Source organism: Cyanistes caeruleus, chromosome 5 (genome assembly GCF_971803275.1).
Source record: "Cyanistes caeruleus chromosome 5, bCyaCae1.hap1.1, whole genome shotgun sequence".
NCBI classification, from domain to species: Eukaryota; Metazoa; Chordata; class Aves; order Passeriformes; family Paridae; genus Cyanistes; species Cyanistes caeruleus.
This window is the reverse complement of record NC_141705.1, coordinates 62,657,673-62,685,643: the sequence shown is the minus strand read 5'-3', so window position 1 is coordinate 62,685,643 and position 27,971 is coordinate 62,657,673. Positions and strand designations below refer to the sequence as shown.

General features: G+C 39.8%; 1 protein-coding gene and 1 long non-coding RNA gene across 3 annotated transcripts; one reads left to right on the top strand and one right to left on the bottom strand.

The window, feature by feature from the left end:
* Nucleotides 1-135: 135 nt before the first annotated feature.
* Nucleotides 136-27,971, bottom strand: LOC147653189 (uncharacterized). Of its 2 annotated transcripts, none has more exons than XR_015287024.1 (9): nucleotides 27,725-27,971; nucleotides 15,823-15,918; nucleotides 8,382-8,454; nucleotides 7,780-8,007; nucleotides 6,060-6,189; nucleotides 5,397-5,536; nucleotides 4,449-4,563; nucleotides 3,824-3,978; nucleotides 136-2,750 (listed from the first exon to the last, which is right to left on the bottom strand). It is a non-coding gene; the product is annotated as an uncharacterized LOC147653189 (long non-coding RNA). The 2 variants fall into 2 exon arrangements; XR_015287023.1 differs by having other exon boundaries at nucleotides 692-3,432; nucleotides 27,852-27,956.
* Nucleotides 11,180-12,192, top strand: LOC111943077 (uncharacterized). The gene is made up of 2 exons (XM_023946116.2): nucleotides 11,180-11,610; nucleotides 11,924-12,192. The coding sequence occupies exons 1-2, from the start codon at nucleotides 11,356-11,358 to the stop codon at nucleotides 12,119-12,121; spliced, it is 453 nt and encodes a 150-aa protein (XP_023801884.2). The 5' UTR covers nucleotides 11,180-11,355; the 3' UTR covers nucleotides 12,122-12,192.

The following is a 27,971-nucleotide window of genomic DNA, read 5'->3' as shown; positions in this document are numbered from 1 at the left end:
CAGTAATTCTAACCTCTCCCTGCCCCTCCCAAGTAAATTAGCAGGTCTAAACTTCAGAGCAAATAAAACAGAAATCTCCAAAGGCTTCATGGCTTCATCTGTTATAGAGTAATTATACCCTGATACACCAAGTTCCTCAATCAATATTTACTCCTCCTCTTTCTGATTTCAAATTAGAAAGCAAGCACCATATCCATAACGCAATGTTTCTGAAACCAAAGAGCTAAGACTCTCCTCCCCAATTAAAATGCAGCAAGCAGATTGGTTTTAACACTCAGTGGTATTCTTTTTATGGACTCTTATTCCTTCATAGACCACACAGCATAGAGCAATTAGACATTTTTCTTGTTTTATGAGTTTCAGACTCTATGCCTGTGCAAGTGTCTTAAAATATTCTAAACCACTACAATGCAACAAAACACATTTAAATCCCTACATTAAGAGTAATTGAATAATTCTGATATTTAATTGCTCTTCTTCTGTCATAGGATTACAGTCCTTTGAGCAAATCACACAATTACTGAGTGCAGACCAAAGAATGACTGTTCCCCAAAGTCATTTTAGACAAGAACATCTTTAGCACCTCTAAAGGATCAAACGTGATGATCAAGTAGGACACTGACAAATTTGAGGACCTGAAATTCTCACACAAACGAATCAGAACGGAAACAACAGAAAGTTACTTCCACACTTTTTATGGTAGGGAAGCAATAGTTTGGATTTATTTTCTAAGACTGATCTCACGTGCTTATAGGATCCTGTGAATGACAAGAGAGCTGTCTCTTGGGTGAGTGAAACCAGAGAGAAAACTCTGCTTCAGTGGCCTCACACCAAGACTCACATGGTTCTTCTATTCTGTGCAGAACTTCATGACCCATAACAAGAGTGACTTGAGACCTCACTACCAATTTTGAGTGGAATTTCTGTAATAGCAAAGCCTTCAGAAATGATGCAGCAATTTTAACCAAAACTAGAAGATTTAAATTCATTCGTTCCTCCATTGAAAGGAAACAGTACTTTGGATATTTGGGGGCAGATTAAAAAGATGAGTTCTGCATCCTCTGACCCCATATTTTGCCTATTAATCAATTTTAATAAGCAGGAGAATGTTACTGACATTACACATTAGAACAGGGAGTCAAGTAGAAGTGGATGTAAATTACTGACCTAGGGAATAAATCTGCAGTGCTCTGCCACTCCTGTGAGCCAGCTCTTCTGATTTACCTGAGAGCTTTACATTCCAGAAAATTAATACAAGAGGTTTTTTCTCAAATTTACAAGCCCACTGGCTTATTGTTGATCACGACACAGCATTATTTGTTAATAATCACACTCTGGGCTCACCACAGAATTACAATCACCTAGCAAGAATCCCATGTGCAGTTGGAGACAATACACAGATGCATTTCTGTTCATTATTCAGAAGTAAATAAAAAAGTAGAAGGACTAGAGTTTCATGAACGCTTGTGTTTCACTTACTAAAACATAGGCAGGGTGCCACTGGGAATATCAAAAGCAGGCATGTTTCTGGAATTACAGCCCTACCTCTCTGAGAACTCTGAAGTGCATGGGTTTATTTTTCTATGCAAGCATTAACCATTCACAAAAACCCATTTTGACAGAACATTCATAGCAAGAGATTCCATATCATAGTAATGTAATGTTCATATGAAGAAATGCTTGAAGCATTTAGGCACTTCATGAAATAACTGAATGAAGCACACAGCGTCACTCAAGTAATTTTTCCAAGTGACTCAAAGGTTGTAGCTCTTTCATAAAATGACTGGTGTCAGAATATGACCAACATAAATATCATTTCTCCTGCTTGTTTCAAAAATCTGCAGTAGCACACCAGAGAATCAGACCCGCACTGCGCCACATCATGACCTTGGGAACAGAAACCAAATCCTGGCCCAGGAACTATTGGTGTTTTGTTAACCAGAGATAGTGTTCACAATAATTTAAAGCACAAATGGCTGCTAGGAAGAAGAATAGAAGGCAAGGATGATAAAAACGGGGCTGTTTCCCATGAGAAGTCCTAGAGCTGTCTATTACTCCAACAGCAACCTCAAGCTGATCAAGTTCCACAAGCACTGTTTTGTCTGGAGGATGGAATGAATTCATGTCCAACAATGCAAAACTTCCCGAGGAGTTCTTAATAAAACAACGAGGGTTTGGGGCAAAAATAAATAACAGAATAGACTACTTTTTAAGCTAAATATTGAAACAAGGACTTCTTTTCAGAGTGCTTTTCAAATATTGAAGATTTGTTTTGAAAACAGAAAAACACCCCACTGATTTGTATGTGGTATTTACAATAAACTGATAAAGTGGCAGCAACATTATGTACACATTTGCAGCTGTTGCCATTAAAAAAGGGAAATGATGAAATTATTTTCAGCCCTTCTCTGAAGTTATTTTTGTAATGTGAGTTAGATCCTTAGTGCATGCAATAGAGGTGGGAGGGAGAGGGGGAAGTTGCAATGTCCGTGGATGATTAGGATTCTTTTTAAAAATGTCGCCATCTGCGTTAATAAAATGTACATACTTTTGTTTTGCTTAGAAACCCTGAAAATGGCATTCATGTGGGCATATTTCATGGCTGGGGCTCTCTAAGATATAAAATAGTCTGCAAAATACTCATCCTCAGCACCATTCATCAGAGGATCCAAACATGCTTTAGCTCTTCAAACTAATTGGTGTTGGGCATCTTGCTTAAAACTTCCACAGCAACACTTTCTGTGTGAGGTCTGCCTGGGAAAAAGTTTGCAGAATCATATCCCTTGCTTTTCACAATTCAATAAAAGTCCTGCAGAGAATCAGGTGTGAATGATCTTATATTAATTATCATGTTCAGCTTTACCTTTGAGACCTGTCACACTGGAATTTAAAATTCATCTCTAAGTATGTGATAGGGAAAAAAAAAGTTATGCATTACCTTATGGATGTTTCCCACTGAAACACGTCCTTGTTCCTTAACTATTTAAATTGACTTCACTTGGGTTCTGTTTTTATTCTTGGGTTTACTATGTTTTAATGGTTACAGGGCTATTAAACTGTGAAATAGCTGTGATCTCCATTTTCCTTTTTTGATCTCATCCATGGAGATAACAAAAGCCGGGTCAGCTCTACTAAAAGAACGTTGACCCTGCAGAGATGCTGAATCCAGGCTCTCCGGCTCCATCTTCTGGTACAAAGGTACCTAAGAAAGCAGTGCTCCCCTAGGTAATTTTACCAGCCATAATGTCTTTAATATAGTACAGGATTCCAGCAAAAATGAGATTATTCATAATGTATGGCAAGATCTGAGTTGGTACTTCCTGCATTGAAAGACAATAATTTGCTCTCCTCATTTCTCACAGATTTTCCCCATTTCTTCTAATCCCCAAGATATGATGGAATTAGTCTCAAAGATGCTTCAATCTACAGGGACTAGATAAAAATAATTTTGGAATTATATTCAAGATTGAAACAGACTCAAAATAAATCTTAAAATCTTTTGGGATTCACTTACTACAGATGTCATGTAACATGCACAGAGTTTGAACAAATCATTCCAATCCGCACCGGAATAACAGAACCAACCCAAAACCAAATCCTTGACCACTTAGAATTTAAAATTTCACAGAATTTCTATGGGTTTAGATACATAACTCACGTTACAATGAACACTAAGAACAAAACTCTAGAAACCTTTTTCTTGTATATATAAATGCTGAATAATCTAAACTATTCCAGTGCTAAAACAACTCTGTTTTAAGCAAAATTTAAACTAAAATACAGGAAAAAGCAAATCACGTTGTTAAATCTGGTCCAAACCCACCTTGTTCAAGCAGTGTGTTACTTATGGTCTCTTCAAGATTAGGGAGTGCTTTAAGCTGCTGCTGTTCACACTAATACTTGCTTGAAGAACTTGAGCTCAAAAAAGCCAAAGGAGATTGCCCTCAATGCACAAACAGCTCCACTGTGCGTGGCTTTCTGACACAAAAGCCAAGGAAATATTAATCCCCAGGTTTTTCAGGATCAGTAAAATTTGGGTCCTTAAAAATTGCAGTCTTGGAGGTTAACTTAGGAATTTAGATTTCTGTTAGTCATTTTAAATATTTATGATGTTTAGAAGCACTTGTAACTGCACCAGTATCACAGTATTCCACTACTGCTGCAGCTTCATTTTTTTCTGATATTTATAATTATTCATGATAGGCACCAGAATCACAATATTCCAGTATTGCTGCTACTGCCAAGTTAATTTTAGCAAAGTCAAAGCACTGAACGGTGTTGAACTACACTATTTGGTTCAGAGTTTTCCAAGATGTACAGGAAGAGACTGTATCTGAAGGATACTTCACCCCATAGTTTCAACTCTTATGTGCCTGCCCAAATGATTGTCATGTGAGCTACAGGAATGGCTGCGAGACTGAAAGAGGAAATGCAAGTGGCTCTCTTACCTGCCTCAGAAAAATTCTTTGCGCTTTGAGGTTTTTGAGTGAAGAACGGCATTGAAGATCACAAAGAGCAGTGATTACTTAATTAGTCCAGGCAGATGTCTACATATTCATTTTTCTGGAATGGAGAATACAGAGTTCTGTAATTCTAAAACTGGATTTCAAGGGGGCAAGGGAGAGCAGAGTTGGCAATATTTTCCATTTGAATAAAGCTTCCATTATTATTTCAAATTACAAAAAAATGATCATTCTTTAGTTATGGCTTCTTACTGTGTGACAATGGAAAAAGCTAGCACAGTAAACCATTTGCAATCAAAAAAATGTAACAGGGAAAACTTATGGAGAGTAACAATAAAAGCACATTAAACAATGGGTGAATGCTTCAATGGAACTTAGAGGAAGAAAGCTTTTAAAAATTTTCTTCTAACACTTACTGTACAGTCACACCAAATGTGAAGACTAAGTTCTAGGAAGTTTTGTTGCTCCCTGCCTTCTCCTAGTTTACTGCACAGTGCATTATTTACATAAAACAGAATTTCTTCTGTGGGAAAGGCTTGCATGGTACTTCAAAGCCTGAATAAATCAGGGACTTCAGCTTGAACTAACAAAAAAATCATCCAAAAAATTTTTTTCAATATCTGCATTGTATTACCTTATCAAGCTCCCTGTCTAGCTGAGTTATTCAGGTATCCACACCAGAAATGACAGACAATGTCTCTCTATGATGATGTGATGTTACTTCAAATGAAAAAAAACAATAAATAAAAATCACAGATTAATTTCCCATACAAATGATGACTCACTACTCCCAAATCCTTCCTATAGCAGGATGCTCACTTCAGTCTGGAAGTCTTCATGTTGCAGCCTGCAGGAATCAGCTTATTTCCTGTCAAGGGCTAGAAAGCCTTACAGGAACTGGTTTTGGTTGAAGAACTTCTCCAAGGTGCTTACCTGTGGGACTTATAAAGCTAAGGGATGTTAGCTCCCTCTTCTTTGAGGTTCAGTGTCCAACCACTCCTACTGCTGTAAGAACAGAAGAAACATCTGCCTATAGCAAGGACTGCACTGGTGGGCAAAGTCCAAATTCCATCCTTCAGGGAAAAAGAAACAAAGACTGAGGAATTCATGTCTGTTCAAAATTTCATCCTTGACTACTGAAAGCATTGGAAGCACATGTGTATGTTTAAAACTGGAATTGTCCTCATTTAAGAATAAAAATAATTTGATCCCATCACCATTTTTCTTAGTCCAATCCTGAACTGCAGATCCAAACAGCTGAGAAAGCATGGAACAATCTGCTGGACAGCATTAAAATGAGCAACTCCTGTATCTTCCCAAGATAAGAACACAAATCACAAAGAAAGGCACTCTGAGAAAAAATTTCTTAGAGGAAGACCTCAATTATTTTCCAGCAAGGCAGGTAATATGCATTTGGCTATTTGTTAAAAAAAAACCAAAAAACAAACAACAACCTGTTTTTATACAAGATTTTACTCATATATTAACTACCGCATATTTTGCAAAACAAAAAGAGACCACAGCAAAGTAAAATCCCAATTTTTTCCTATATTTAATCTGTGATAGTATGTCTGAAATGGGAATCCAGAGCCTCACCAGATTAATATCACCACTTGGACCAGAGAATTTGCCATATCCACTTCTGGTTTCGTTCAGTTGGAGCTTCTGTTTGTACAGTGATGGCTCTTGAACATTCTGGGATTTAAAGTAGTCCCTGAAGAGATGGCTGACAAAAATATGATGTTACTTTTAAGATGCTTTCTAATTATTTCTACCCTCATCCAGAACCTACAAACATCTGATCTCCTTCACTATGCTTCCAAGCTCATTAAAACTGGAACGCTAAATAAGAATATTCAAAACATTTTGTTTTGCATTGCTAAAGGCACCACTGCAGGTACTTGACTCATCCTTCAGACTGTAAATAAATAAATGAAGCCTAGGACAGGTCAAATAAAGACACTATGTTTTCTATGTTTTGTTGGGGTTGGTTTTAGAAGACTTAGGAGATTTGAAACAGATCTTTTATTAAGGAATTGTTCCTAAGGGACTTGACTTACAGAAATTAATTTATACTTGGCAGTGCATTTGATTGATTGCAGTTCCTTTTTTTCAAATACAAACCAGCATTTTCACTACCAGGTGTGGCGGTTGGAAATGTTGGGACTGTAGAACACTGCAAGGCTAATTTCTCCTCCAGTCTCCATTATTTTTATGCAGCTCAGCATTTTCTCATCCTTACTGAGATCTGCTGCAAATTTAAAATACCCTAACAGGGCTGACAGAGTATTGCAACAGTGTTTATCTAGTGTATCATTACAGTTCTTGTTACCCTAATTCCACAGTTCTGAGCAACAACCCTCATTTTATGGGCAGGTCATTGAGCTCTATGATACATGAATTGATTTGCAGGGGAAATACATTAAAACCTGGTTGGAAAAGAAAATCATTCAGGATCTTCACTCTGATTGCCTTTTACAGCTACCACTCTAGGACCACTAAAAGAGTCTTTAGCTCATGTCAATGAAGCTACAATTCAGTGTTTGTCCAAAAAATGTTCACATTCTAAAATGAAGGTGAGGTTACTGTGGTTTCCTGAGTTATAAAGGCAGAATTAAAGATTACTGCAGATTCTTAGATCAGGACCACTTCCCAGCTCAAGAACTATTTAGTGGGAAGAGCCAAGGCAAAAGGCAAAATTCGAGCAAGTGTTGCTGATCAAGTGAGTTATGGGTTCTACATGAAAATGTTAGCAAGGGTGATCCAGTCAGATCTCATGTCTGCCTGTGGTTCAGCACTGCAGCTGCTAACAGCCAGAGCACCAGATCAAATCACTCCTGAGGAGCAGGTTTGTTCAAGCAGGCACTGTGTTTCAGGACCAGTGAAAGACAGGACAGAGACAAAATTGATAGTACTCCCTCAGTGCAAACAGAACTTGCCCTGCGACAAATTTGCTCCTCTCTGGCCCTACTTTTAACATCCCTGCTCTCAAATCCCTATTTTTAGCAGCTTCTCATAAAAGGCATTCTTACTCAGAGAAGTGAATGTTAGAAGTGTTCATTGGAATGAAGCAAACAATTAAGCAACATCTTCCCTAAAGTGATTTTGTAAAAGTTATGGTTTAGTTTTCTTCCTAATTGCTTGGAAAAATCGGATTGGCACAGGAAATGGGAAGGGTTGGCTAAAAGGAGTCAGCTGATGGGAAGCAGCCAGTAACTCCTGCTGCTGCTGACCTGCTGCAACTCCCAGGTAAGAGGACAAGTGCCTCATTTGTAATCAAGTCTATATAAAACACAAAAGAGGCAGAAGGACAAACCTGGTTCATAAAGGCAGCAGTCTGTGAGCAAAAGCAGCAGAGTCAGCAGCCAGTGTTTCACTCCTGATGAGAGCCCACTTGCAAAAGTTCCACTTGAGTACCTGCTGCAGAGCAGAGGCTGTTCTTCACTGATGTGTCAAACCATGACAGCCATACTTCTGTTGCTATTCAAAGAACAGGGATAAACTCCGGGGTTTGTTAGGTTTTAAACAGTTTCCAATTTCAGGCCTAATAGAAGGCAAAATGGAAAATATCTCATGTAATAGGACTTAAAAATAGAAATATGGAAGAACACAATGTTATACTCATGTTACCTATTACTTTTTTCAGCTGAGCAAATTCTTCACAAACATTATAAATACATATCTTTTTCCCCCAATGAAAATAATAATAATAATAAAAAAATCTGTCTCGTAAGCTGCAAGAAAAGAAATGAAACCAAAGCAAACCTGATTCTTGTAAACAGAAAATGTTGCTTAAAAATTCAGTTTGGGGAGCATAAATATTTAATTGCCTTGAGCATGTCTTAGGAGTTCAGATTTACTCAAAATTGTGTCAAGAGCAAACAAAACTGCAAAACAATCTCTTTTAGTAGGAAATACCTTGTGAGAATCAAGTGTTTTCTTATCATCTTTCACTGTTTCACTTGATGTCTGAATCTTGTAACTCCAGCTCCTAGAACAGCATCAGTGGGGGAGAGAGACAATGAACACTCCTTCTGTTATTTGACTGACTGCAAGGTTTTGACATGTAGAGTATTAATAAAAATAATTTATTCTCACAGGGTTTTGTCAGAATAACAAGCTGGTAGCTTTAAATATGGTTAAGAAAATTTTATATATGTTAGGAAAAAAGAAACAAAAAGTTTGAAGTAGTAGGACAAAACCTTCATAAAAAAGGTATATAGCAGATATACATATTTATATTCATATATATATGTATCTCCAATTTCCCAAAGCATTGCTCTAAGAATTAGACAAATCTGGCTACAAAATTCAGATTTTTAAGGTTATTTATTGACTGTAAAGTGAATCCTGACTGATAATAAATATCACTGGGGAACATTAATTATTAAATATACATTGTCCAATCTTTAACAAATCAACTTTAGTAAGAACAGTTTTAAAACTAAAATTAAAAACAATTTCTAGGACACTTATTTAAGTAATTGCACTAATAAATAGTAAGACCTTATATACAGTTAAATGACTAGCAGCCAACTCACATAATCATAGTAAGAATAATATATATGTACTGCAATTTCAAGTGTTATGACTTCAAGAATTTGTAGTAATAACCAAGCATTACTTGCTAAATAACACAAAATTTGTCTGATTAAGTCTGTTTAAAAGAATATGCAATGGGAATAACTAAGAGCTGAAATTAATGCTAAGTGCTAGCTTGTAAACACAGAAATTTACTTCTGACAAGTAGGAAAACATGCAATATATTCCTATAGTTAACACATGTTCGTAGTACAGACATTCCTGTTAATAAATTTCAGGTTAAAATTAATAAATGTGACATGTTCTTCTATATGGAATTTCTTCCAGTGACTATTGTTCCATCTGACAACACAAACTAAAAAATGTCCTGCCTCTCAGAAATATTATTCTGTTTCTGCTTTTTACTTTATTTTTTTCTTTTTTATTTTTCACTTTTAGAAAAACACAGATTTTTTTTTTAGTTTTAGAAAAATATAGGACAAAAACAAGGCTTAAGTTTTAGATGGGGAAGAGAGAATAAGGAGATGCTTTATAAGCTGAAATATTTTTCTCTTAAAGCTATGGAGATGGACAACCATGTTCTGAAAAATACTCCTTTAATTCATGGCAGAGTATATTGGGAAGCATGGAGTGTTCAAAGTGTGGATTTTGAGTAAAAAGTAGAGTAATTGTGATACAGTGAGGCGCTGGAACAGAGTGGAGCGAAGATTTGAGGCCTTGAGGGCAATGAGAAAACTGTTTTCCTGCGAAGCTCACAAAGACAGGTGAAGAGGACTCATGGCCCATACACACCTCAGAGTGATGTGAAATGGGAGGAGTGAACTGATGGCAGATTTCCGGGCAGCTGGCATCAAACAAATAGAAAACTATAACAGAAATATTTTTCTTGGGAGAAACTCCATAGATTAGCAGAAGATGACTTCTGTTTCTATACAAACACTGATAAAGAGACTCTAGCAAGAATTGGGACTGTTTTAAACACCAAAGTTCCAAAGTCTTTTGTCTCTATCTTGTCATGTGAACAAGGGAATGGTGGGGAGCGCGGGATAAAAGGGTTTTCTGGAAGTTTATTCTGGTGTTCTTATTCTTGTGGTTTTGTTAATAAACTTTCTTTATTCCTTTTAACTTTTAAGCCTGTTTTGCTCTTGCTCTAATCCATATCTCACAGCAAGAAATAAGTAAGTTTTCTAGTAATTTTTCAGTTACTGCTTTAAAACCACGACAACTGTGTTTTCACCATCACGTCAGATCAGCTCTTTGACTCACAGCTCACCACAGACCTCGAAACAGGAGGCAAAGATCTGCACCACTTGGCCTTTCAGAACTTCTCACCCATCTATGACCTTTCTGGGGCCAGCTTCAGAAAATGGGGGGGAAGCCATTCCAAAGAACACGACCAATGAAATCACACAGCACTCGGGACTTGTTCCAGGCATCAAATTTTTAATGGATGATGTGAAGTAACACTGAAGCAATTCCTGTCCACAGAAGAAAAGATTTCAAATGGTTTTGTCTCAAGGACAATCACTGGAGGTTGAAAATTTCTGGTGCTGAAAGTTACATGAAGTCCTCAACACTGAGCAATCAATATCCCCACAAGTCTAAACTGTGAAATTACTACCTGGGCAAGGAGAACATTTTCAGGATTTGCAACTCATCTCAAAGCCTCAGTAGAACTCAACCAGCAGAATTCCCCTGAGATGGCACTGTGTTCTGGAAGCCCTCAAATACTCACTAAAACAGACTTGACTTTCACTAGGACAGCTGCTCATGAAAATCTGGGGTAAAACCTAGGGGAAGTGGCCATGTGCACGCATATTCCTTCTTCCCACAGCAGGCACAATCAAATCCTCCTTTGAATGGCCTCCAAGTTGAGCAGCACTCATTGGCACAGCCTCTTCTCCCACAGACAGGCCAGCGAGCAACACGGCAGCGCCAGCCAGGTGGGCAAGGACAAGAGAGAGCAGATGCCAACAAGGCTTGGAAGCTGGGCCAAGGGAGGTTTATGCTGGCCATTGGGAAGAACTTGTGCCCAGCGTGGGCCATTAGATACTGCAATGGCCTGACAGGGGCTGCTGGAGTCATCATTGTGGCACGGGTGCAAGGCAAGCCAGGCCGCAGCGCTCGGGCCCCGCTCTGCTGGCCATGCTTGCCGCCATGGCTCCCAGCTTGGACTCAACATTCTCTCAGGGCTCTCTGCAGCCAGGGCGTTCTGTGCTTCTGTGACATCACAGCCTCTGGGGACGGCACGCTGGCTGGCAACTGTCCCCAGCTGTTGCTGCGCCCCAGAGCCCAGGCACAGCTGCTCGCAGAGAGATGCCCAGAGCCTCGGTGCTGCTGGCAGAGCACTATGGCTGCTCACGGCTCCTCCGCGCTGCTGCAGCTTTACGTGCTGCTGCTCTTGGCTCATCCCCTCGACCCTGTGAGCAAACCTGAGCGCAGCACGGGTGCCTCTCCTCTGCTTCTGGAGGATTGCCATCTGGACGAGTCGGACCCTGAGCGCATCCGGTGGGCGGCCAGGACATTCCTGCTCATCGACCTGCTCATCATAGGAATGGCCATGGGATGGTCTCTAGGAAAAAGAATTCAGAGATGCTGGCGAGAGGTGAGGCAGGGGCTGGGGGGTCAGGCAGGCGGGATGGGGAAGACCTTGAGGGCCTCTTGGGCACCCTTTGGCCAATGCCCTGCGGCAGAAGGGGCCTGAGCTCCTGGCTGGGGAATGCGGCCCAGGGGCTGAGCCCCATGGACAGCACCAAGCAGAGGCAGCAGAGCTCTGCCTGCTGCAGCCTCTTCCCCGGGCCAGCCCAGCCCAACTCAGCCCGAGTCTCTGTCTCCCAGGCCAAAGGCAGCCCCACAGGTGCCGGCCCCGCTCTGCCCCTCTGCCTCTTCCATGGGGATCCCTGTGCTTTGCCTTGCAGCGGAATCTCCAGAGCCCTTCGGGCCGTGCGGGGCCCCGCTGCCATCGAAGACAGGGCTGTCCCACGGAGTTGATGCAGCTGCTGATGGACAACCGTGACCTGATGCGGCTGCTCCTTCGCGACAGCTCTCAACCAACCACCAAGACGGCGGCAAAAGAGGGCAGTGACAGGAGACTCCGCACCTCCCCGCAGCTCTGACCTCCAGCGTCGCGCTCCATCTAAAGAACCTTATGGGGAACGGGTGACCAGTGCCCAGCCCAGGCACTGCGACGTTCCCCACCTTACAAGTTAGCCACACCCCTGTTGTTGTTCGATTCCCCACCACGTTTCCCCCAAGAAGTTGACCTTTCCCTTAGTGTTCAGTTCTAAACAGTTGAAGCATTGAAGTTTTTTAGACTTAAGATTCTTACCCCATAGTCTTCTAGTAACGTTGGATTGTAGATTTTAGAAGTAGTCAATAAAGTTCACGTTTTCTACATGTTGCTGTGTCATTTTCTTGAGGTTGCACCTGAGACCTGGGGACTCCTTGAGAGATGGCTTTGCATGGCAGCTCCAGACTGCCTGCAATGGAGAGCCCCAGTGCCCCAGCAGGCTTTGCAAGAGCACGGAGGGCAGCGGGAAAGAAGAAGGTGGCCAATATTCACCTGCCTCCACCTTCCAAGGAAGCTTGCAGTCAAACCCTGTCTGCCCTTTAGGTGGGACCCTAAAGGCCCCGGCAGGCATCACCATGGCCTCAGGATGGCGGCTTGCAGCACTCTGGGGCACCAGGAAAGGAGCAGGATCATCCCTGGAAAGCTGTCTGGAAAGAAATCCAGAGACGTCTCCCCTGGCATCCAGGCAGGGGCTGAATTCAGGCCCTTGAATCATTTTTCCCTGAAAATTAGCATGCACTAACCCACTAATGGGAAGTGCACAATCAAACAGTGCACTGGACTCAGGAAACTCTCCTTCTGTAACTACATGCCGGTTCCAAACTATCACAGAGCTGGGTCTGAAAGAATAATATTAAAATATGTGCTATGGTATTGACCAAATTCGTTATTTTTTCCTGTTGAAAGCAAAGGCTGTATTTCAATTTAAACGGGAGAAGAAAAATGATAGATGAAAAATTGATTTTTACTGTCTTAGATTTGTTTGCCTGGGGGAATATTGGCTTCAAATTTGAAAGCCTGCATCTTCACATACAAGTCATAACCTTCTATTTCATGCCCCAACCTTGGCAGTAAGCCTCACTCATTATTTACCTCTTTTGGCTGCTTCAATATAAAACACTACACAAGATTCCCACCTGGCTTACTGAAAAACACAAGACTTTATAGGCTGGGAATCTCCAGTTTTAGGAATTTAGCAAGAAACTCTTGCTATAACTTGTCTCACTGCATTTCCATATCTATAGACTTTAATTAAAGAACCTCAAAAGCTTTTGTGTCGGGAGGCACCTTAAAGACCATCTCGTTCCAACACTCCTGTCACAGTCCTAGTTTCTTAATGCCAAATATTCTTTCAGTGATAACTGAAGTGCTTTGTTGGTGCTGTGAATAGAAATACACAAATAAGTAGTTGCTTAAGTGCCACCATACACAATAAGTTGTGGCACAGTCTCATGCAGAGACACAGAAGAAATTTTGCCAACAATTACACCTTCCAGTTTATGATTTAAACCACCACAAAGCAGATATTAATATCTGCTGTGGGTGCTCTTCCAACGGAATTGCAAAGGGGATATCAATCAAGATATAACTTTTCACAGGATTAAGACTTTGCATAAATATTAATCCTTTTACTCTGTCTAGAGCTGTCAAGAACTTCATAATATAGGCCACTTCCTAGTTTACATTTTAAGAGCATGAACTGCTTATAGTGTGTTTTTATAATGAAATGTGCACTGCTAATGCGATTTTTTTTTCTTTTGCACAACACTTTAAAAATATTAGCTTCAATTTCTGAGCTAATTATTAAAATCTCCTTTCTGTCAGAGAAAATGCTTAAAAGCACCTTCTGTTTTCATAGAAATAACTGTATTTTAAATAGGAACTATCCTTCTATTTTTTTGTCGAAAACTGAATGGTTGTGCTGCACAATAATTTATATTATGTGGTATGCATGAATTATTTTATTACCATTTCATTAGATCTCTATGCAGTTTTCTGAAGCAAATGCCATTCATAAGCAATGAATGTTTGAATCAAGTAATTGCTCAGAAAACCTCCAGTATTATCCTGAACTAGGGATGAGGAGTCGTCTTTTTAGTACCGGCACGTCAGCAAAACAGCTCATCGCCCATTTACTGCCTCATTCCGTTGTGTTTCACAACCATGCTCAAGCTGTATAAAATGAAGAAAAGCAATCTCACTATGGGGGCCTTGACTACAAAAAGAAACCCACATCTTCTCTTCAGTGTCTGCAGCTCCTCATGTGCAATTTCCTGTACAGCACACGCTGTGCGGTACGCAATTTGAGAAAGGTGGACCGGTCCAAAAATAAACACAGCTATGGAATACATTTGATTGCTCTTCAGAAAAACAAACGACAATTAGCTGATTACAAAAATCATTCATCTTAAAAAAAAACTCTCTCACTGTGCTTAAGCCCCATAAATATCTAAAATTTGCTTGGATGCAAACTTCACCATCCGTACCGCTTGTGTTGCACGATAACCAGTTCCTGCTTCAGAGTAACTGAAGAAATGGCAATCATGATTTTAGATAAATATACTGATTGTCATGGGGCTGTAAATCTGTGGGGAGACAAAGTTCTCTTGCTGCAGAGAACAGGAAATACCACCTGTGTTTCCAATTACACTTGTCTGCTTGGGCAAGGTGGGATTTTTCTCACCCTTCAAAGCTACTCCTTTAGGAGAAACAATGAAAGAAGTTAGGACTGGGACACAAATCCTACCAAGCAGGTTTACACCAAATTTAAGGACTAACACCTAAAAAAAATATATATATATCTATTCCTTCATCTCATCATCAAATAGTTGTGGCAAGTTGATCTTGTCCAGATGTGAGGACCCCACACCCAGCCAGCCACTCTCTCTCCACAACACAACAGGCTGATAAGATGAAAAAGCCCTTGAGTCAAGATAAAGACAGGGTGATTATTTTCCACTTATTATCACAGGCAAAACAGATCTAAGGATAAATTAGTTTAATGTAACACCAGTTAAAAATAAACAGGGATGATGAGGAAAAAAACTAAAAGAAAAAAGTGAAAATAACTTCCCCAGCCACCATCTCTTCTTTCCAGAGCAAACACCAATCCTTCATTCCCTATTTCTTTACCTCCTCCTCCCACAGCCGAGTGGCACAGAGGGCATGAGGAATGGGGGGATGTGTTTAACCAAAAAAGTGTCTTTCCTCTTGTTCCTTCCTCGTATTTCCCCTGTACTTCAGCAGGGATCTTCCTCATGGGCCACAGCCCTTCGGGATAAACCAGGAATGGGTCCCTCCAAAGGCTAACCTGATGTTTAATGTCTGACAGACAGGATTTCACCTGTCTTGAAGCTATGAGCTTGTCTCAAGCCATTTCATTCACTTGATCTCCTCCTAGAAGCAGCACACAAGCTTATTAAGTTCAAGTTTAGTTCCTCAAATCTGCAAGACCTGGACAACATTGGATTGGAAGCAGAAATAATGGACTAATTCTTTTGGCACATACTTCCTGAAAGACACTTCTGCAAAGTAGCTCACCATCTTGAAAACCACCCAAAAACTCAGTAATCCAAACTGCCTTAAAATAAAGCTATGAAGCAGGCAAATTCTGGCAATTACTCTAAGCAGTCCATGTCAAGACAGGGCTTGTGATAACAACTTGAGGTGAATTAGAGAAAGAAAAAACGTGATGTGACAAAAAACACATTCCTGTCCATCTTCATATTTCTCCAAGCAAGCTCTTACCTGTCCATGTAATTAAATTACCAGTGATGTTACAAGCTCAGGAGCCAAGGACTTCATTGGCAGGCGTCAGTCACTTTCCAAGAGCCCTGTTCAAAGCTGAAAAAGACACCAATTGAACAATGACATGTCCTTGGTAGTGCTGGCAATGACAGAAGCTCTTTTCCAGTCTTTTAGAGACAAAGAAACCCTACATTTTCTCCACTTAGAAATAATCAACAACTTGAGTGTAGGTTGACTTTATCTCAATAGGTCACCTGATGCAATTCTATGGGTCTTGCTAAGGGGAGCCACCAAGTTTGCTGCTAACACTCTGCACCTCACGGCTACAATACAGGCTTCATACCAAAATAAATTATTTTTCTCAAGATGAAGTGCATTGCTCCTAGAACCATTTGAAATGTGCATTTTACCAGCTTTTACCTGTTCAGTTTTACAGATGCAAGTCATTGAAAACCTTCTGGGATGTTTCTACACTGCATTTCTCACACTTTAACCATAGCAGTAAAAAATTGCCTTGAAAGAAACAAAGGTTGGCCAAAATAGAAATTCTGAATGATGCAGTAACTTGAAGGTATGAAGTTCATTTTAATGCAACTTCGCTTCTTCTCTTAAACACACTGAAAAGATATCATCCAAAGCATTTCCTTATGCAAAGAAAACACACAACAACTTCATTTCTCACACAATATAAGGCATTGATAAAATTTCAGCAAACATTCAGAACCAAAATGCATCTGCAATGTAAAATGGTAGAAGGACACCAATGAGAAGACTCAGATCTCCATTCTATAAAGGAAGGGGGAATTCATCTTTAAATCCTTTAGCTTATCAGATGCAGAGACACTGGCAGTCAACAGTTCAAAAGTCTCCTCTGCTAGAATATTCACTCTTTTTTTGCACTTCAAAATCCTTATTAAGGAGCAAGACCTCATAACTTCAGCTATAGGAAAACAACTCTTCTCTGTAGGTGAGAAGGCACTACATTCTCAGCTTTTCTTATCTCCAAAGAAACTTACACCTCCCCACGTGATTCTCCATGTCTGAGGAGACCGACAGGCACAGAAATCTACAGATGTAAGGATTTCAAGGCTCAGGAGGCCGAGCAAGTAGGATAACTTCTCCTGCTCAAGCATTCACAGTGCCTGGGTAATGTGCTCTGGTCCTGAGGCACCAGCTGGCTCTGAAGGAAAGAGCTCTACCACTCAACACTGGGACTTGCTCAGTAGAAGGAAGAGGTTAAAACTCATGTAAAATGACATTTACCACAGTAATAAAAGGTGGTTTATTAAACAGGGGCTACACCACAATGCATTAACTTACCTACCCAAATAACTGGACAATACAAAATCAATTTCTCCTATTCTTCTTGCCTTCAGGGTTTTTTTAAGCACTTCTATTATAGAAGAATAAAGATATAGTATATACTATATAATATAGACTTCTAAGAAAACATGGAATACATTCCAGGACTTCTAGAGCTGGTCAACTGACAGGCTAAGAGGCCTGCCATGCTAAATAACAGCAAACAAAATTGTTCCCCGTTTTTATCCCTGACAGAAGACACAACTCTCACACCTACAAAGGCAGGATATTAAAAAGACACTGTTAATATACATGGATACTTGAGTGATTAATTATGGCATCTCAAATAATTAAAACTAATGATGCCACGTTACTGAATTTTTAACAGGCTAATCTGCTATAAAACAATTCTACTTGGCAAAAACAAGCTTTTCTTTTCTTATCATTAGCAGGTAAGCATTGAAAAAGATACAGCTCTAAAGTTTACAGCACATAGAGACATGTACACAGCCATGATTACTTCTTACAAACCTCAGCCATGAGTGTAACAAGGAAGTTTAAAACTTGGCATTTTCCACAGCAGCCATCATGCAAAGAAAACAGGAGCTTGTGAAGAGATGCATCACACCATTTCTGCAATCTCCTGTGTTTCCCATGAAGGATTACTGTCATGCCATGGAATGTAAAGCTCAGTGCCAGCTTCCTTCCTTATTCGCTAATTCCTTGTTGCAATTTAAGATGGTACCAAAAAATCAGCTGAACGTGTACCTTATGTTTTGGGGCTTCAGGATCTGTTGGTAACTTATTCCAAATCAAAACTTCCCTCACTCAATCCCCATTTCTCTTCTCTTAGCCCTGGCAGTATCAAGAGCCAGCATCAGAGCCCAGCAAGTCCTTCAATCCTGACAAAAACAAAGGGAAGGGAACAAATCCCTCCCTCATCCTAACTCAAGGCATTCAGCATTTAGTCAGAGCTCACCACCACAGATGTAGCTAAGAAACAATAATCCAGCCCCACTCCTCCTCTCCTCATATCTGTCTGTCTAAAAGGAAAAGACACAAACACTTCTTTCCTTCCAGTCAGCCACAGGTGGTGATTGAATCGATGGCAGCAGACATCAGCCATCAAATAAAAAAGGTTTATGTTGGTACATTACTAAATATTAGCAGGGTGACAAGCTAAAAGCCCTCTCTCTGTGCTTTTCTTACAGGCAGCAGGTCAACAAAATGGGAATGGAAATGTCCCTTTTTTCATTCCTCATAAATGAAACTACCTTGATATTATTTAAGAATGCTGCCCAGCTACTATATCCACTGTTCCTGAAACTAATAACCTACAAAAGTATTTGAAATAGTTCAGGATACATCATATTCAATAATTGCATGAAAAAGCAAACAAAATTATCTCCCAGTTTTTTTCTCAGGTGGCAAAACCAACTATTTAGGCAACTTATCAAAAAAAACACATTTAGTTTCAACCAGAAACTTCGATACTTAAATATTACAACCTTCCTTATATATCCAGTTTCTACACATCTAGGACTGCTCCTTTTGCATTTAAGCAAGAAAAAGCATGAAAAAAACCCTAAAAATTTTCATTTCAAAAACTAAACAAGCTCACCTTAAACTGGGAGAAGCTAGAAAACACAAAGGAAACAAATTGGTGGAGAAAACAATTAAATCAATTTTGCTCCACAACTGTAAACTACAAAGAACAAGTACTCACTGTTTTCTTACAGAAATGGCTTCAAGTCACAGGGACTACAGCAAATATTTACTAACTGCATCATCAGTGTGACTGCAATTGTACACACGGATGTCAACCCCTAAAATCTAAAACTGTACACAAGCTCTGTAATTGAAGCTGCATAAATAACCAAAACCACACTGACTGTAGTCACCAACAGCAGAAATTTTATCTGCCATTTAAACTGAGATTAGAAAGAGGCGAGATGCACACAAGACACCAAACCAAGAGACAGTCCAGCTGAACTAGACTTAAACTGCAAAGAAATTGAAATCTGTCTGGCATTCTTACACTTGATACAGCCTTGGCAAACTCATTTCCACCAGTCCCTGACAAATCAGTGTTGTTCAAACCCAGGCTTTTGCCTTTCAGACCGCCTTCAAGAACTCACCACATCATCCAGACAACGTGAAGCAAATCCACATTAAGAGGAAATCTGTGTTAGGACCTACAGTTTGGCTGAGCATAAAAATGACTTGTTTCAACACTGGAAGGAATATAAGCAAGTAGAATATTTATAAAATGGTATTATCTTGAGAGTGAGCATGATTGCTCTAGTGACCAAACTGATTTCTTGACAGCCTTCAAGTAACTTCAAATTAACACCCCTGATGATTTTTCTTAACCTTTCCCACTCACCTGAAGTACAGCACTTTATTATAGTGAAAGATGTAGACTTCCATGTTGCACAAGAAAAAACACATCCATGAATTTTTATAAAAATGCAAATGGGTACATGCAGGAAACAAATTCTAGAGAGAATTATTTGTCACCGAAAACCAGTATTTTAAAATTGCACACATACTGCAAAGTTCATCAGTCTACTCTCTGAAAAGGAGGATGGTTTATGCAAGCAAAGACAAACACTAAACAGCACCAGGCTCCACTTGCCCAAATATTTCTTATCCTGCAATTTTACAGTCCAGCAAAACAGCACCAGCAATTTAAGCTGCATTTGGCTCTTTCAGTTACCAAACATCTTCTGGATTCAGGAATGCAAGCATTACCAAGTAACAGACAACTACACAAGCTGCTCATGTAACACTAGAGAGAAAACAGCTGTAGTTTCAGTGTCATGAAAGTTAAACTACACCTTTTATATTAGTGAATTGGATTTATGAATAACTAAAGTTTCCAGATAGCTTTTTTCCTATTTTCATATGATCATGATCCAAAATAAGTTTAAAAAAAGAGTACAGTTGTATTCAATCATTCTTATTTTGCTGGTGTTGAAGGGAACACCCAAAAGGATTTCTTACAGACTGGATATACTCCTCATGCCAAGCATGGTGTCTGGTCACACAGAGCTCTTGGCAGGATAATTGTCTAATATGGTAAATTATTCATTTTTTTGTTTGATAGTTACTTCTAGAAATGCTTTTAGTACTTTGTGCATTGGTGAAAGTCCTGGAGAATAAAATTAAGAAGTGCAAATGTACCAACATGGCTTTATCACAGCAAAGGACACCACTAAAAAAGGAAAAAAATTTACTTGGCTTCTTTACAACTCTGTCAACAGAGAAACTAATTAGTACTAATTAGCTTCTATATAATAACAACTGCTTTACAGAATACATTCAAACAGACACTGTGCTGACCTGGATGGTATTTATCAGGGTGTCCCTGTAACAGCAACTAAAAGCTATTAACAAGATGTCAGCTTTTCTCTGTATTATATGGACACACACTAAAAGGAGACCTTGACCTCTGACTTAATGCTATGAACTGGACACAAGGTACAAAACCATGGCTGAGGGAGACTGAGGAAAGAAACATAGAAGTGGACTTGATTTAAAGGAGAAATTCTCATATTAATATTAGGAATCAAATCTTTCCTGAAGCAGGAAATGATGAAGCCTCTTGCCCATCACTTTTCCAAGCACCTGGTAAAAGCCAAGCATTTGTTAAATCAGAACTCTGAACTTGTGTAATGAGCAGCAAACCTCAACCCCATCATGTTGCTCTTTCTCTGTTGATGCAAACCTCTGAAGCTGCAAAGCAGAAAAGTATTCTTGCTGCTGTAATATAAACTACACCTGAGCAGAGATGAACACCTAAGCATCATAAGGAATATGATTCCTGGTTTGCCTGACTCACTGTCCCAAAGAAACTGAGAAGGACAACAAGCTCATTAAGACACTGTGATGCCTGGCAGCTGGACCACACTGGGCAAATATTTCCAAATTTTTCAGCTCCTGACTTGCTGTCACACTGGAGAAGTCGACACATCTCAAGGGGCAGAGGCATCACACCACAATTGCATAAGCTTGCTAACCTTGCTGCTGCTCTACACAGCCACCCAACAGCAACTCAGACAGACTGCACTGCATTGGGTCACTGAGATGGACTATGAAAACACAGCTCACCTCATTTCTTTCCCTTCCTCCCTGATGCCTCTCCCAAAAGTAGGTCACCAGTGCCTAGACAGCAACTTCACACCAGGTCATAGGAGAAAATACAGCCTTGGATAGGAGGCAGGTTTGTGTACAATAGAAGAGAATAATGCTAAGTGAATGATTCCCAAAATGGGATTAGAGGACGGCTTTTAGTGATCAGCATAGAAATGATTTGTTGCACACTACCAAGTCTCTCTCATTCTTAGGCAGCTCTTGTCATTTTACTCATGTTTGTGCTCATGTGAGCACTCAGATTTTGACATGTTATGACTTGAGGCTCAGCTAAAGCAGCTTAGCTCATGACATTGTCAGTATACAAATCCTCCTCTTCCACACACAGAAAATGAGGTGCCAAAGACAAGGATTTGTGATGTGCACTCAAGGACATACCTCAGTCCCACAAGAGGGAAAGCTGAATTGTGAGGAACAACCGGATGCCTGTAGCTCTAGGGAAATCTGCAATCCCAGTGATTCAGAAGATCACTGCCACCTGGACTAAGCCATACTTGTTTTCTTGTACCCAAACACTGACTCGTTTTCTCTTCAGCACACAAGAGATTTATTCACATTTCCCAAAGTTCTTAGAGCACTTTGCTAGAGACCATGAACACCTGGCTTCATCTCCCTCTGTGCCTACCCCAGCTGGGACTTGCAGTCCTGGGAGAGAGAGCCAGCTGCCAGTTCCTGTTCAGCAAGATGGGGACTCCTGTGGTAAAAGATTTCAGCCTTGTACAGTATCTGTTTGCTTCACATCTATTCTCTGTGACCATTAGTGATCTGCGGCTCACAGCCAAAGGAGGCAAAAAAATAGGATCTGAAAGTGAGGAGAAGGAGCAAGCAAAGCATTAGGCAGCTTTATGCACTTAGAGCCACCAGAAGGGGAACTAATTGCCTGCTCTTTTCATCTGTTTCTTAAATATTTACTTTGGTTGAGTGTTGGAGTATCTACAAGAAAGACGATTATGCTCACTGCTGAGGGAGAAGAAAGGCAAGAAGGCCACACTTCCCAAATGCACAAAACACAAATTTAGTATGTGCAACAGGGATGTAAATCTCCCTTGATCTCATTTAATGTTTGAGTCCCATGTTTTGTACTACTTTGCAGTTCCTGTATGTAGAAATTCAAAGATTATTTTCATCTCCTCACTGTAACAGTACCCTCAGATCAATGTCCCTGAAAATTTCACAGAAATGCTGCTTTTAGGACTTTTGTATTCAATTAACATCTGTAGAAAAAAAAAAACCCTAACTTTTTTTATGAAGACTTGTGTAGGAGAAGCCACCTGTCATCTGCCAAGTCAAAAAGAGACTTTGTTAACAAGCTAAAACATCCCGTTGCACTCAAAAAAGAAGTGCAAGTTTGAGACTTTGGTAATGACAGGAGCTGGCAGCTTGTCACCTCAAATCCTTGCCACCAAAAAAACCCCAAACCTAGAGAATTTTAATATTTCTGCTAATTCAGCCTTGGAGTTTGACAACTGATCTATGCCATTATCAACAAGTGACATTCTACTCTGTTGAATCACGAGTGGGAAAAGAAAAACTGCAGTAAGGGCTGAGGGTTTTTTAAACAGAGCCTGTAAGAGCAATGTTCATCAAGCACCGATGAGCAAGCGCTGTCAGACAGCTTCTCTGAACAGGATTTAACAGTTTGACACTCAGAAGCTTCAGTTTGAATGCCATGTGTGGAGGCAACATCTGAATAGCAACAGTTTCAAACCTACACGGAACAGAGGAATAGAAAGCTGCAGCACAGGGCAGAAGAGAGCAAATTGCAAGGAGGAGAGGTCTCTGGATGTACTACCAAAGCACCAATCTTCATCTTTCAAGAGTGTCCCTCAGTAATAAACCTATCAGAGGAAAAGGCATAGATAAGTATTCATTTAGAACCAAAACACTGGGATTTTGCCCCTGTCACATTATAATAGCAACCAAGTTCAAGAGAAATCATACATATTTGTATCATTAAACACTAGCACATCTGTGAGCCTATTGGAAAAATACATAGGTTTAATAAAAAATGGCAGTTCTAACAGAAAAAACAGTACAGAACTGAATAAAAATCTAACAATAAGAAATAAATAAATAATAAAATAAATAAAATAAGGGAAAGAACTAAACAAAGAATATATGAATAATACAGTCCTTGAAGTATATTTAAAATCTGCCTATTATTCCTATGAGAAACAGTACATTTTAGACCCTGAGATCAAAACAGGACTAAGACCATGCCAAACCTTAGTCCAACCTTCCTTTTAACCATGAAAAAGCTCAATTTAGGCATTCTAGAATTATTGGCTTTGTTGAAGAAAAATACCCAACAGCAGTAAGCAATTATGCAGATGCATTTGTACTGTAGAAGTTCAAGGTTTATTATGCTTTCAGATTAATAAAATAATGCCCCTGGATAGAGCCAGCCAATTCCTTTACAAGTTTGCATTTCACATTGAATCTAGTCCCATCATTTAATCGTGACAGTCTTGTGCACTATACCAGGTCTGAAGAAGTGTAATGACCTGAAAGCAGGATTTTCATGCATGAGATAATTACAGTGTTACCAGCTAGCCCCACAGTGCAGACAAGAATAGATGAACCAATTGGGGTTTTTTTTAATGTTTTTATTTTATGCAACTCTTCCATATTCCCAGGTAAATATAAGACATAATAGAGACTACCACATTGGTATGAATTTAGACCTTGGATACTTGCTATCTCTGAGGAGAGCCCATTCTGAATGTGATTCAAGTGTGGCAATGTGGTTTTAGGATCTGTACCCATCCTTTCCATGCAACACAGCGACCTCAGTGGGATAGCAAGGACACTCCCCATCGTAGTTATATGAGATAAAGGTTTAGAGTCTCTGCTTCCTTTTCCTTCCTGGCTCAGCCAAAATCACTCAGCTGAGCTGTGCAAAGATGGGGCTGCAGGGAAAAGGTAGCAAAGCCAGCACAGCTCAGGTAAGGTAATAAAATAACAAGCAACCAAGAATACATATTTGCCATGAAAGACAAGAAAATATTTCACTTTGTGCTTTAGTCATGGGCAAGACAGAATATAGGTCCTGTCAGACATCCATCAGACAGAAGAGAAATACTAGGAACTGATTTCGTTTCTGTCATATAATTTATTTTCTTGGCAAACAGATTATATTTTTTTTTGTATTTACTCAATATAGAACTCTTCCACTAAAGCAATTTCTTTTCCAAGTATCAATCTGAAAAAGCTTATCTACTGGTTTAGAAGTACAAAATTAACACTACCTTAATGTTTAACTTTTCCTGTCTTCTCTCCTTTAACTTAGGAGAATTAAAGCAGATAGAAATTCACCCTTATTGGATGTTGCCAAAACAAGTTCTGCAGCACAGCATCAATTTCGTAGCATGCACAGACATTATCACCCTTCTGTCTAAAACTTCAGCTGGAAAATGGTGCTAAACCAGCAACACAACTCGCATCCTTTTCAGGGAGGAACTGCAATGAATATTAAGCTTTACTGAGCATCAGTGCAGAACAAAATTGTAACCATGAAGGATTTTATACTCCTCATGGTCTACTTCAGACTTAGAAATCACCCATCACAAATCAGGATGATGTAATGTGGTTCTGCTAAAACACATCACATGAAGAAAATGAGCTGATTTCCCTTACTGACTCACCAGTCTCCATTTCTGTCACAGACAAACCAGAGAGGTCTGGGTTTGCTTTAATGTATCTGAATAATTCTAAATTGATTTACCAGTATTCATTAAGGCTATCCTTTTAGAAAGACTAAAAAGTCTTATTAATGCATATTCTCTTTCTGAGAGCCACTGTCAACCACGAGACAAATCCTTCCAAGCACCATAGGTTGACCATATTCCATCACACAGCCAATACCATGAAATCTGGCATGCCACAAAAAGGTTTCATACTCACACCCTGTAGTTAAATACCTCATTTGGGCCCCCAATTCTGGCACCTCCATCAAGGGAAGAACCAACCCAGTAACTGCTGAATGAGCTGTGAACAAGCCTCTAACCTGGTGGCCCTGCTTGGAGCCTGCCATTTCCAGCAAGTCCCAAGCAGCTTACAGAGAAGTAAAACACGGCTGTAGGAACTATTTAAGTGTTTGAAAAACTGTAAGAACATAAAATTTCAAGTATCTTGGTTGTCTATCCCTATCTCTTACACATACGTACAGTATACATGGAAATGCTCCTTGACACAGAAATAACACTGTAACACCAGTAACAGTAGCTGACCACAGCAACATTTTTATGTTACCTTGTATTATCTTTGGAACTGAGCAATGAAAAAACAAAAACAAAGCTCTCCTTCCAAGCACTTACCTGAAAATGGTGAAGCTGGCATCCAGCAGAGAAGATCTACAGTAACACTGTGGATTTACTGCCATTAAATCACATTAAATCACACTCAAAATCACAATACGAGTAAGGCAAGGAAATAGAGGACACCCTTTTAGTAAAGCATGAGGGTCAAACCTCAGCTATTCTGAATTTTATGGGACAAACTCACTACTTTTTGTCCTCTTATTTTTTTACAGCTGCAGGCCAGCAGAGGCTGTAAAAGATGGCTTGAATTGGCATAAAGCAGGATGTTCCCAAAAAGCCAAGCAAGCTGTTTGAAAACAGGCACTCTGAAATGACAAAATATCTACAATTACCTTTCACACAGATTCACATTTCCACTTAAACAAAACAAATATTTCTAACAAAGAATTAACCATTCCTGCTTGTCTCACTTTCATTAGCACTAATTGAGCCCATTTGTTAAAAAAGCTGCAACAGACAAAGGCATATGGAAAAACTGAAGGATACTAATCTATCATAGAAGCCAAATATGCTGGCAATATTCACTGAGCTTTATACTAAAAGCTTGATCTAATCATAATAAAACACAAGTCATGTCAATTATTGGCAGCTTCCCTAAGCCCTTAAAGGAACATAACTCTATAAAATCAATGTAATAAAAGAATTAACATTGAAAGTCTTCTGGTTGATGCCATAGGATCCATCCACACATACACATATGGTGCTAATGTTTGAAACTTTCCATTCTGAAGTCATTAATGCTATTTAATACAAGATTACTATTCATTTTGGGTATGGAAGTTACTTAAACACCATTTGATGCTTCTTCTCAACCTACACTTTCTACTTTCAAGCAACTCTCCTCATCTCTCCTCCTAACATGATTTCTTTTTATTCAGATGAATAGATGTCAGCAAATAAAATGCTTGTATCTACTGTGTGTAATTTGTTTTTGTACAATGGAAATCATTCTACAAATAACAAAATAATACAATAAATTGAGATGGCCTTTCTGACACCTCTTTGGCTGATGCTGCTACTTGAACCCTGGCAGGGTCAAGGACTACCACAGACTTCACCCTGGAAGGCTGCCAGCAACAACAAGTGTTCATTTCCAGGCAAAGATTGCTTTGCTAAGGCAGTTTCAGGGAGAAAGTACCAGCAATTCACATATTTGGGCCCCCTTTCAAAACTAACAAACAGGAAAACTCAAACAAAATACACACACACTTTTCTCTGCCTAATTCTAATCACCAAAAGGAATAGTAACAAAAACAAAATTCCAAAGGTTGAAAAATAACATCGTACTGCTGTGTAAGAGCTCTCCATGCTACAAAAATAATACACATTTAGCAATGCGGCAAGCAAATCTTTTACTTTCTAGTGGCCACTATTTGTTGTTCAAACATCCAATAATAAAAGGTGAGGCAGTTTTCCATTTCATATCTGTAATATTTTAAGTAGATATCTTCAATAAAGCAGCGCCCAGAGCTCAAATAACAACCTGAAACAGCACTGTTTTAACAAAACGCTTTTGTAAAGCCATGGGGCTGCTGCTTTTTTAAACAAATTTCATTTCGCAGCAATAATTTCAATAGCTACTTTAAACCCACCCCACTCCCTCAAGGCAATGGTGGGGTCTGATCAAACTAAAATCATGGACTTGTTTTCTTCTGTGAGAGAAAAAAAGCTTCAGTAATACCTATTTCTTTTATTAGCACCCTGCTGGTTGGTTTATTAAGTATATAAGATAAGGGAAACAATCATCATCCCTCACACATCAGGTCAACAAGGAGTGTTAACCCTCACCTGCCTGAAAGTGCTCAGCAGGGTCTTTGCTCCAGCCTCACAGGCTGACAAATATACATATACACAAATATAAAGTGTGTATAGATACAAGTAGTAATGTAAAAGTTCATAACTAAATAAATAAAACCACCATCAGAAGGAAAGGAATGACCTCGCACCTCACGCAACGCCACAGCCAAAAGCAAGGCAGCCGCAAGGGGAGGCGGCACGGACCGGCCTTAAACAGCCCCTCAGAGCGCTACTCTATTGAAAAAATAAATTTTTACTTTCCTGAGACAGAGAAGGGAGACAGCTCTTCCCAGCCATACGGAGTTCATAGCCAAGAAAACACCACTAACCTGCCGGGAGAACACCAGTCCCTCTCCACAGCCCTGAGGGGCCGGCTCTCAGTCACTCCCTCGCAGCCCAGCAGCCCTGAGGAACGGGACTACAAAGGCTCAAAAAAAAGGGTAAAAAAGACCTTACCCCACAACTTTCACCCTCAGAAACTTTACAAAGGGCAGGAAATCCCGAAGCGGGGGGGCTCCCGTGGCCCCAGAAACCTTAAAAAAGAGCGGGAACACCGCCCCCTCACGGCCTCCCGCC